Source organism: Megalobrama amblycephala, linkage group LG7, assembly GCF_018812025.1.
Source record: "Megalobrama amblycephala isolate DHTTF-2021 linkage group LG7, ASM1881202v1, whole genome shotgun sequence".
Classification (NCBI taxonomy): Eukaryota; Metazoa; Chordata; class Actinopteri; order Cypriniformes; family Xenocyprididae; genus Megalobrama; species Megalobrama amblycephala.
The window spans coordinates 51235212-51247064 of record NC_063050.1 but is presented as its reverse complement, the minus strand read 5'-3'; the positions used below and the strand labels follow the sequence as shown (position 1 = coordinate 51247064).

Sequence of the window (11853 nt, the reverse complement as noted above, 5' to 3'; positions counted from 1 at the left end):
CGGGATATTTTCAATGCTATGTGCTCATGACTTTGGGTCAGTGCCGTAATGGTTGTAAGATAAAGCTACACTCTTAAAAATAAAGGTTCTTTATTGACATTGATAGTTCCATGAAGATCCTTTAATATCCATGGAACCTTTTGAGGTTCTTTAGTGAAAAAAGGTTCTTTAGATTTTTAAAATGTTCTTCCAACTAAGAAAAAAGTGGTTCTCTTAACAACTGCGATTGCATCACTGCGAACAAAAACCTTTTGTAACCTTGTGAATATCTTGCAGTGTATACCACAAGTGTATGCTTTAAAACCACAAGTTTTAAATATAAAAAACAAAACCCTAATCTAGTGGTTCTCAGCCTTTTTTAACTCCAAGGCCACCCCACTGTCTGCAACAATATTCCAAGACCCCATGACTTTTCCAGCTGTTCATGATTTACTGGATAAGGATTTTTAAAAATACTAAAAATTATTTTAAAAAGAATGTATATGACTAGATCAAATGTGGTTCTTTAAAGAAAAAAAAAAAAAAACAGTTGTTGAGAGGGTGAATGAGCTTATTTGAATGCTTGTTTTGTCTTCTTTTAAATCATTTTAATTTATCCTGAGGCACCTATGTTAATTTGCTGATGCCCCCTAGTGGGCCCCGGACCCTGATTGAGAACCACTGCCTAACCTTAATTAGTAAACTTCGGTGTGTAATTTGTGCCATGCCATTATGGACTATGGAAATGAATGGTAACTCAAATTGTGTGACTTACCCAATGAGCCACAGATAAAGTATTTAAAGATATTAAAACATTTCCATTATTTAGAAACTATTAGAATTTATTATTATTCTGTACGTATCTATTTTTCTCCCCTTTTTTATTTTTTTTATTTATATATTTTTTATTATTATTATTTTTTTTTTTTTTTGCGTTATTTATTTTTCTCCTCCCAACCTCTCTCTTTTCCATTATTACCAGCATCTCTACCCCCCCATCCCCTTGTCACTGAGTCTGTGTAACGTGTGTCTCTCCATGTATATGTGCTTATCTTGTTTGTGCATGATATGTTATATTGTCACCTGTTTCGGTGTCTAGTTTTGTTATTTGTACAGATCTGTATGATATTATACATCACCATAACTGTAAATATGCACTGTGTCTCCAAATAAAAAAATAAAAAAAATAAATAAATAAAAAATTGTGTGACTTTCTGAGTGATTTAAGTGGTGTTTTATTAAATTCCCATTGGCTACAGCCTACAATTTAAAGGGTTAGTTCACCAAAAAATGAAAATAATGTCATTTATTACTCACCCTTATGTCGTTCCACACCTGTAAGACCTTCGTTCATCTTCTGAACACAAATTAAGATATTTTTGTTGAAATCCGATGGCTCCGTGAGGCCTCCATAGACAGCAATGACATTTCCTCTCTCAAGATCCATTAATGTACTAAAAACATATTTAAATCAGTTCATGTGAGTTCAGTGGTTCAATATTAATATTATAAAGTGACGAGAATATTTTTGGTGCGCCAAAAAACAAAATAACGACTTATATAGTGATGGCTGATTTCAAAACACTGCTTCAGGAAGCTTTGGAGCGTTATGAATCTTTTGTGTTGAATCATGATTTAGATTGCGTGTCAAACTGCTGAAATTACGTGATTTTGGCGCTCCGAACCGCTGTTTCGATACAAAAGATTCATAATGCTCTGAAGCTTCCTGAAGCAGTGTTTTGAAATCGGCCATCACTATACAAGTCGTTTTTTTTTTTTTTTTTTGGTGCACAAAAAATATTCTCATCGCTTTATAATATTAAAATTGAAGCACTGTACTCACATGAACTGATTTAAATATGTTTTTAGTACATTAATGGATCTTGAGAGTGGAAATGTCATTGCTGGCTATGCAGGCCTCACTGAGCCATCAGATTTCAACAAAAATATCTTAATTTGTGTTCTGAAGATAAACAAAGGTCTTACGGGTGTGGAGCGGCATGAGTGTGAGTAATAAATGACAGTATTTTCATTTTTTGGGTGAACAAACCCTTTAAGTAAACATGAAAATGCATGGAAAGTGCTGCACTTCATGGTTAATGGCCTCTTGCGTTCTGAGGCTCTCTCCTGTCCTTTTTCTACTTTGATACATGCAACTCCAAGGTCATGTGTTTGAATCCCAGCCATAAACTGTGCTAGTCGCTTTAGATGTCTGCCAAATGTAATGCAAATATTAACGTGCAGTTTACCTAATCAGGTAGACACTACATGCAGTGACTTTCTTGACTTTAAAACCTATCCTATGTAAAACTTTTGAGGGTTTCATTGACAACTCTCAAGCTGTAAAGCCCTATAGTCTCCCGTCAGGGAGCGTATGCTATTCGCCTTACCCAGGAAATAAACCTGTGTAGTCCAATCTCTGAAAATGAGTAAAAAACTCACTCCGAGACTGTCCTCGATGTCCCGGTCTGGTTCAGTTTTAACAAGGCAGAGGCACCTTTCTGAGGCCAGTTAAAAGTGCATTTAATCACTATATAAACATGCTGTCCTGTAGCCTCTGTGACAGAGAAGTTATGCTGTCTGTACTTGTTGTGCATTTAATCACCGCCCTCATACAAACGCCCAATAAAGTGCCTTGTTTTAGTCATATTCCCATCATTTTTCTCTTTTTTTCTTGCTTTTTGTGTGTGTGTAAATGAAATTACTGTGATGACATCACTTCCAAGGGGCTGATTACTTTACTTCCTCTTCATTAACTTAATTATTTGACTATCAGTAAACCCGCCTGAGTAATTCATATTTGAGAGGCTGGGCTGTAAATAACCTCTTTCTGCTGTTTTATTATAGGCTGCAGATTTGCCGTTCTCCAGCATGTTAATCAGCCTTGTTGGTCGTGTCTGAATTCGAAGGCAGTTGTCTTGCTGCCCATTCAGTCAATGAACTGAAAGACAGTGGTTTTGTATAATGGAATCTTCAATACTGATATTCGAAATAGAATTCCAAGAAAAATCCAAGTGAGCTTTAAACATAAAGATTTGTATTATTTGATATTATACACTGATCAGGCATAACATTATGAGCACTGACAGGTGAAGTGAATAACACTGATTAACACGGCACCTGTTAGTGGGTGGATATATTGGGCAGCAAGTGAGCATTTTGTCCTCAAAGTTGATGTGTTAGAAGCAGGAAAAATGGGCAAGCGTAAGGATTTGAGCGAGTTTAACAAAGGCCAAATTGTGATGGCTAGACGACTGGGTCAGAGCATCTCCAAAACTGCAGCTCTTGTGGGGTGTTCCCGGTCTGCAGTGGTCAGTATCTATCAAAAGTGCTCCAAGGAAGGAACAGTGGTGAACCGGTGACAGGATCATGGGCGGCCAGGGATCATTGATGCACGTGGAGTGCGAAGACTGGCCTGTGTGGTCCGATCCAACAGACGAGCTACTGTAGCTCAGATTACTCAAGAAGTTAATGCTGGTTCTGATAGAAAGGTGTGAGAATACACAGTGCATCACAGTTTGTTGCGTATGGGGCTGCATAGCTGCAGACCAGTCAGGGTGCCCATGCTGACCCCTGTCCACCGCCGAAAGAGCCAACAGTGGACACGTGAGCATCAGAACTGGACCACGGAGCAATGGAAGAAGGTGGCCTGGTCTGATGAATCACGTTTTCTTTTACATCACGTGGATGGCCGGGTGCGTGTGCGTCGCTTACCTGGGGAACACATGGCACCAGGATGCACTATGGGAAGAAGGCAAGCCGGCGGAGGCAGTGTGATGCTTTGGGCAATGTTCTGCTGGGAAACCTTGGGTCCTGCCATCCATGTGGATGTTACTTTGACACGTACCACCTACCTAAGCATTGTTGCAGACCATGTACAGCCTTTCATGGAAACGGTATTCCCTGGTGTCTGTGGCCTCTTTCAGCAGGATAATGCTCCTGACACAAAACAGAAATGGTTCAGGAATGGTTTGAGGAGCACAACAACGAGTTTGAGGTGTTGATTTTGCCTTCAAATTCCCCAGATCTCAATCCAATAGAGCATCTGTGGGATGTGCTGAACAAACAAGTCTGATCCATGGAGGATCCACCTCGCAACTTACAGGACTTAAAGGATCTGCTGCTAACATCTTGGTGCAGATACCACAGCACACCTTCAGGGGTCTAGAGGAGTCCATGTGTCGAATGGTCAGTGCTGTTTTGGCAGCAAAAGGGGACCAACACAATATTAGGAAGGTGGTCATAATGTTATGCCTGCATATGAAGAGTTTCGTTGCAAAACGAGATAACAACTCCGTTTTTAACATTTTTGTCAAAACATGTTTATTATTATGTTATCATGTTATTATTTTGTTTTATGGTGCTACTTAGCTGTATTTTTTAAGTTATGAAGGTTTAAATCAAAACAAACCAACTGCAGTTGAATTGATATTAATTGGAATGCACAACCAAAAAACAAGATTTTTGAAAAATTAAAAAAACGGAGTTATCTCGTTTTGCAACGAAACTCTTCATATATGTATATATATATGTACGGATGTCACGCAAATAGGCCTATTATCTGAACGTGTGTTGATGCCTCTTAAGGGAACTTCATTCAGATTTTGAAGACAATCATTGTCACACTTTTGTTTTTCTTTTCGTTTATTTCAATTTACAGCAACACAGACAAATATAGCATTATTATACTGTGCATCGACCTACCTTGCATCCTTCAATGGAAATAAATTACACACACTTTAACTTGCTTAAATAACATTAAAGTGAACAAACACTGAGCCACATATGAATGTAACCATGACATTTAGAAACAGACATGCCTCCAGCTCTCTTCCATCACACAGGTAAATGATGTATAGGTGGAGAGACATCAGAGAAATGCATATTCATTTATAGGCTACTGCATATTTTAATGCAAATAAATAGTATACATGTTGTATCTTTAAACAAAACAAACATGTAATTAATCAACTTAAAAACAATGAATTTCAAACTGGATTAATGTTGTTTTGTTGTTTTGGTTTGACACCACGTAAAACTACATGCATTTAAAATATATAAATGATGTTTTGGCACATAATGAGCATATCCTTCTAGCCTCAGGAATTAATCGGGTCATGAAAACTGCCCGTTTCATACCAGAACATCTTAACGTTTCCCAATGGTAATGCTTCTTTTTCAAATCTGTCATTATTTGCTATTTTTGCTGTTAATATTACTGTTAACCTGAATTAAATTACTGTGCATAGCTGTAAGATTTTAGAAAGGCTTTTCAAAATCATTTTCCTTTGGAATAATGTGCATGGTTGAATCATGCACCAGGTGTGTATATTAAGAAATCAAATAGGGTAATTTAGATTCCATTTATCAGCATTTATAAAAAAAAATAAATAAAAACAAATCAGTAGTTTTTTTGCATAGCTGTAGCCTATATTTAGTGGAGGTTTACTTTCAATCAATAATAATGAAGCAAAAGTGTTTTGCTGCAAAAATCTTTACACACGTAAGCATGACACAAACATCTGATGCTATTTACAATGAACAAAAACAATAAATTAACATGTAAGTCTTGCTGAAACAAGATATAGCTCTCAAAAAGTGTAATCAAAAGCTCTGTTCCAAAACCTAATAAGCTGCCTTACTGCCTACATAGGCAGCTGCCTTCTAATTAAAATAAAATTGACTGATTTGAAATGCTCTACATAGGCAACATTTCTGTATGCCTCACAAATAGCACACCTTATGTGAACAATTGATTTTAATGGCGTTTAACGTTAGCATGTTGCAAAGATAGCAACATGATATTCTATATAGCAAATATTGGACGAATCAGACCATTTTAAGCTGTTTATTATTATTTTTTGTTACTGAATTAATAAGAGATTATCGTTCAAAAAATTGGGCTTGGATATTTTAATGTTCTTGCAAGAAGTCTTTTATTCTCACAAATGCTGCATTTATTTTTATCAGGAAAAAAATGTAAAAATGCTAATATTGTGAAATATTATTGCAAATTATTTAAAATAACTGTGATCTATTTTAATAAATTTTAAAATATAATTTGCAAAGCTGCATTTTCAGCATCATTACTCCAGTCTTCAGTGTCACATGATCCTTCAGAAACCATTCTAATATGATGATTTGCTGTTCAAGACACATTTATTATTATTATCAATGTTGAAAACTTCATATTTTGTGGAAACAATGTTACCTTTTTTCAGGATTCTTTGATGAATAGGAAATTCAAAAGAACAGAATCTTTTGTAACATTCTAAATGTTTTTACTGTCACTTTTTTCAATTTCACACATCCTTGCGGAATAAAAGTATTCAATTTCTTTAAAAAAAAAAAAAAAATGATATTAAATTGCTGTCTATAGGTTTTGGAACACAGCTTAAATGTTTGTTATTTGTTATACTATCAAATGTCTACTTTGTATAAGATTCTCTGACACCTCAAACACCAATGAAGTCCCTCTGTACTGTATACTTGGTTGTCTTTTCGTGTGTCTTTCGGAGGCTAAATGGTTTCAGTTTTTTCATCTTACTGTTGCCATAGTCAGACCGCAGGACTGTGATGCTGCTGTGAGTTCATGCAGTCTCAGTTTCCATTTGGAAATCTTTTCATAACCCTGCCCCAATCTTCCTATCGCCGCCTCCCACCTCCTCCATGTCGTCCTCAGAGAACGGGCTGTCGGCGTGGTATCCTAACGCAGACGTGTGGTGCAGAAAGTCTGTGGAACGTGGTATATTTAGGTTGTCGTTCATGAACTTGTGTGGCTCTTCCTCCTCATCTTCTTCATCGTCCTCGTCAAGATCGTCCTCTTCCTCGTGCTCCTCCACACTCTGAGCGAGAGCTCTGCGGCCGTCCCTTCCTGGTCTCTCATTGGTCGATTTGGTCCCCCCGCGTTGCCGTTCGACCTCGACCTGCGCGGCCTGTTCTTTAGCCTTACGACTGCGTTTCCACTTCATTCGCCGGTTCTGGAACCAGATCTTGACCTGTTTTATATATAAACACACAAGGTTATCAGCAAAATAGCCAGCTTCTGCCAAAGAAACAATAATCAAACAGAGAAATATAGAGAATAATTTATAGAAAAGAAACCATTTGGACACTAACATAATGGTTATACCAAATCATTTTGTTTTTCTTTGTCCAACCTAATGAGTAGAATTTGTCCGATGCTCACCAAGCCTGCATTAATTTGATCAAAAATACAGTAAAAACAGTAATATTTTGAAATATTATTACAATAAAAAAAAACTTTTTTCTATTTTATTATATTTTAAATGTAATTTATTCCTGTGATCAAAGCTGAATTTTCAGTATCATTACTCCAGTCTTCAGTGATCCTTCAGAAATCATTCTAATATGCTGATTTGATGCTCAAGAAACATTTCTGATTATTATAAATGTTGAAAACAGTTGTGCTGCTTCATATTTTTGTGGAAACCTTGATACACTTTTTTTCCTGATTCTTTGATGCATGGAAAGTCCAAAATAATAGCATTTATTTGAAATAGAAATCTTTAATAACAATGTCTTTACTGTTTTTACTTTACTTTTGTCACTTTTGATCAATTTATTGTACCCTTGATGAATAAAAGTATTTTCTTTTTTTCTTTTTTTTTAATTACCCCAAACTTTTGTACAATAGTGTAAATATGGTAATAACTGAACTGTAGTATACTGTATATAGGGCTTGACATTAACTTTTTTGCTCTCCAGCCACTGTGGCTAGTGGTATGTACCATGGGGAAAACTGGCATATAGATATTTTTAATATTATCTCATAATTTGGCAGCAGGTATGTTAGGCTGCTGTCACTTTAAGAGCTGATGCACAGATCCATTATACTGTTACACATGTGTTTTCTTTCTCAACTGTTTACATTCACTTAAAACAACTGACTGTGTTTACATGAATACTCACCATTTGACATTATTTTGTGTGTATTTGACTGTTTAAGCACAATAAGCAGTGAAAAATAAATCAATTTAGTAGAGAGGCGGCTTTATGTGCCACATTTTGGGTGCGAGAACAAAATCTGCGGGAATGAGTATAATTATGTGCAATACGCGCAATCCCACGCCAAAATTCAAGCCCTGTTACACCAACAATATTCATCTGGAGCAAATGAAACGAGTGAGTGAGGGGAAGTTGGTTTGTGTGTCAACTCGCTGTCAGTGAGATGAGAGAGAGAGAAAGAGCAGCTGGTATCGTGTATCTATTCTGTGGAAAATGAGTATTGGAAGCGTTTCAGATGTTTCAGTCGATATGTATCGAAAAATCTGTATTTTTGACAACACTACATCGCACTTAGTTTATTATTTCAGATGCCTTTTTAAAAGACTACAATTAAAAAATTTATATATTATATATCAAATTTAACCCTACAAAGTGGCTAGAAGGAGTGACTGCTGAAATCCACACGCATTCGGTGGGTGTCAATGTCAAGCCCTGAGTGAATATCAAAACTCTTTCACACTTTACCTGTGTCTCAGTCAGCATGAGAGATGTGGCCACTTCGAAGCGTTTGGGTCTGGAAAGGTACTTGTTCAGTTTAAACTGGTTTTCCAGCTCCAGTAATTGTTGACTAGGTGAATGCTGTCCGTGGCCGACGACATTTACCCATCAAACCGGACTGGGGAGTGGCTACAAGACAAACAGAAAGAACGAGGACATTAAAAGATTGTATAAATTACATTCAAAAAATTAAATTGAGTTTTGTTTTGTTGTTAGAATGTTTCTGTGTGGTTTCTATATATCTTTGGGTTATGGTTTTGTTCAAGCCTGCGCAACTACAAATACTCTGCTCAAGTTTAACCTAACTTTATGTTGATCTAATAGAAAGTTTAAACTAAGGGCATAATTTTTACTTAAAAGCCTGCACTAACGTCATTGCTAAAACTGTAAATCTCTTCCAAATTAATAAGAGGCCTCTTGTGCCTGTATATAAAAATTAAGCACCAGCCAAAAGGGATGCAAGATACTGTAATCTACGTCTAGATTATTTTAATGAGATTTTTGTCTCTTTTTATATAATGTCAAGGACTTGCAGGGTTGGGCACACACACACACACACACACACACACAAAAGAAAGCCTAGAATTTGTAGCTATCATTTACCATAATAGCTTTACTGCAGCTTATTGTTAAACACAGTGGAAGCAGGGCTGGGCGGCCATAAAATGCAAGAGCAAGCCATTAACTTAATGAAAATTCAATGAACGCTTTTGGGATTTTATTGATGAACTACAGTATGTTTAAGGTGTTTGTTTATAGTTTCTCTCTCGCACAAAGACAATTTCCATCGAGCTGACATTTATGGCTTTATAAAGAAGCCAAAAATAAAATTATATTATTACAGTTTGGTGTAAATCCTGGTAACACTATACAGACCATTGTTCAGTCAGAGCGTCAAACTGACTTTATTGTTGAGTTGTTGTTTCTTTAACTATCTGCAGATAATACAATCTTTCAATCATGTCTGTTAAAGATGGTAAAATATATTGGCTATTATATATAATTTTCTATTATACGTTAAAAATGTCTGCTTTCAATTTTAATTGCAAATGCATGTAGAAATATCTAATATATATAGTCATATTTCCTGATACTGTCTTATCATTTAGCCACCTAGATTGTCATTTATAATTCAGCAAACTAATTTCGCCACATGTGACCACCATGATTTCAGTTTAATAATCCATCAAACAGGAGTTATAAACATCATAATTGCTTAGTGACAAATTAACTCCACATCTTTCAAGAGTCACAGGTGTGTAAGCACATCTCTCTCCCTCTGTTTGCGTTTCCTCACCTTTGATTATGTTGAAAAGGATTTCATGAGCTTTTACAATGTTTGCTTTCAAACTGACAGTGGCGGTAATGCAACAAAATTTGGTGTATGACAGTAATAATGGTGCTATAATGATGCAGGTGCACAATTTAGACATGATTTGGAAAAAAGTTCCAGTGACACCTTAGTCTGTTTTCTTCTACTTTTTTCTATTTACATCAGATGCTGTTTTTAATTTTAAAATTTAAAAGTCCATTTCGAAAAAAAAAAAAAGAAGAAAAAGCTCCAATGGAACTTCACAGATGCTTCACAGATCAATTATTGATATTTAAGCAGGTAAAAAAGAACCAGATTTATATATTTTAAATTATATATAAACTCTCTCTCTCTCTCTCTCTCTCTCTCTCTATATATATATATATATATATATATTTATAGTGTGTGTGTGTGTGTGTGTGTGTATATATATATATATATATATATATATATATATATATATATATATATATATATATATATATATATATATATATATATATATATATACACACACACACACACACACACACACACACTAAAAAAGAAATGTTGGTTTAACTTAAAAAAGTAAGTTACCTTAAAATTTTGAGTTCATTGAAATTAAAAATTTGAGTCAATACAATGAAGGCGATTGGTTTAATTAACAGAAACTCAAAACATTAATTATTAAAGTTGATTTGACAAAAGAAAAATTGTTGTGATAACAAATCATGAAAATATTTTTTTACAGATTATTTACATATAGGCCTGTTCACATGTGAACGTAGATCGACTTTTTAAACGGTTTAGCATGATGGTAAATTAATTATTAATTAAAGTTTACAAAGTGTTATGGTGCTCCACTCAAATTTCAGAAATAAAAATAGCAAACTTTAGTCAATCATTTAATGCTTAACAGATGCGTTCAAATAGTTAGAAATGTCATAAAACTTTCATGATATTTATTCGATTTTCAATGAGCATTAACTGTTGATCTGTTAAGGATTGTATAGTGTTAAGTAATGATTTAACAAAGTTACCCACTCATCTGAATGCTACCCCACTCACAGGTGTAATCGGGCAGTCGTGGTACCATGATGCCAGCGCGTATCCAGTGCTCCAGCGGTAAAGATCCGGCCATCGCCGCCGCCTTCAGCTGCTCCGGGTACGGCTGCGTCAGCTGCGTAAACCCCGAGTACGCCAGGGCAGGGTGCTGACCTCCCAAAGCTGAAATGGGGTACATGGGCGTCGTGTACATGGCTGGAATTGAAGTGAGTCCCGGGTGTGGGAGATTGAGCAGCCCTGGTTTAGGTATGATTCCGGTTTGGAGGTGTATGGCGCCGGGGGTCCCACGGGGGGACGGAGTGTCGGCGCGCTTGCAGGACACCGGGCTACCCGTCGGGCTGTCGCTGCTCAGTCCAGGTGATACTTCTCGGGTCCCTCGATGGGGTTCTTCAGCCAGGAGAGCGTCGATCCTGAAGTTCTTTGATTTTTCCATTGCAACGCTTCTAGGTTGTTTGGAGTTGGATAGCTTACGCACAGATGCATGCGTTTTAACCACGATTAGTGATACTTTCTGCTCTATTTATAACTTGTGGGATATGAGTCTAACTGCGGAACTCAGCCCATGAGACGGCCAAAGTATCTATATATAGTTAATAAAGTACCTCTAAACTTTTACGCACAAAAAAAGAAAAGAAAGAAAATGCGTCCAGAAAGGATACGAGCGCGTAATCGTGCTATATCACAGCTCTCTCTTGTTTAGAACAGTATCTCTGTCATCTACTCTGCTCTCTGAACCTCTCCGCGCGTTCACATCTCAGTCATAACGCCGTTGTGAGCGCTGATTGGCTGCAGAGGATGTCCTGCGGGAGTAGATCGCTTGACAGTTTTCTAATTAACTAATCATACTGTACTACAGACACTTCGAGCTCGTCCTTGGACTGAGACTTGTCATCAGAGCAAAGACGCGCGCGGAGTTTCCAAAGCGTTTCTCGTGGCTTACAGGAACTCAGTCGCACCAATTGCAAGTTTAAAACTATCCCTAAATAATT

At 36.5% G+C, this 11853-nt stretch overlaps 1 protein-coding gene across 1 annotated transcript; it reads right to left on the bottom strand.

The window, feature by feature from the left end:
* Positions 1 to 6337: 6337 nt before the first annotated feature.
* Positions 6338 to 11584, bottom strand: mnx2b (motor neuron and pancreas homeobox 2b). The gene is given in 4 exon segments (XM_048195529.1): positions 6338 to 6977; positions 8473 to 8577; positions 8579 to 8634; positions 10844 to 11584. Coding segments are annotated over 4 exon segments (990 nt in total). The 5' UTR covers positions 11298 to 11584; the 3' UTR covers positions 6338 to 6602.
* Between the last annotated feature and the right edge of the window lie 269 nt (positions 11585 to 11853).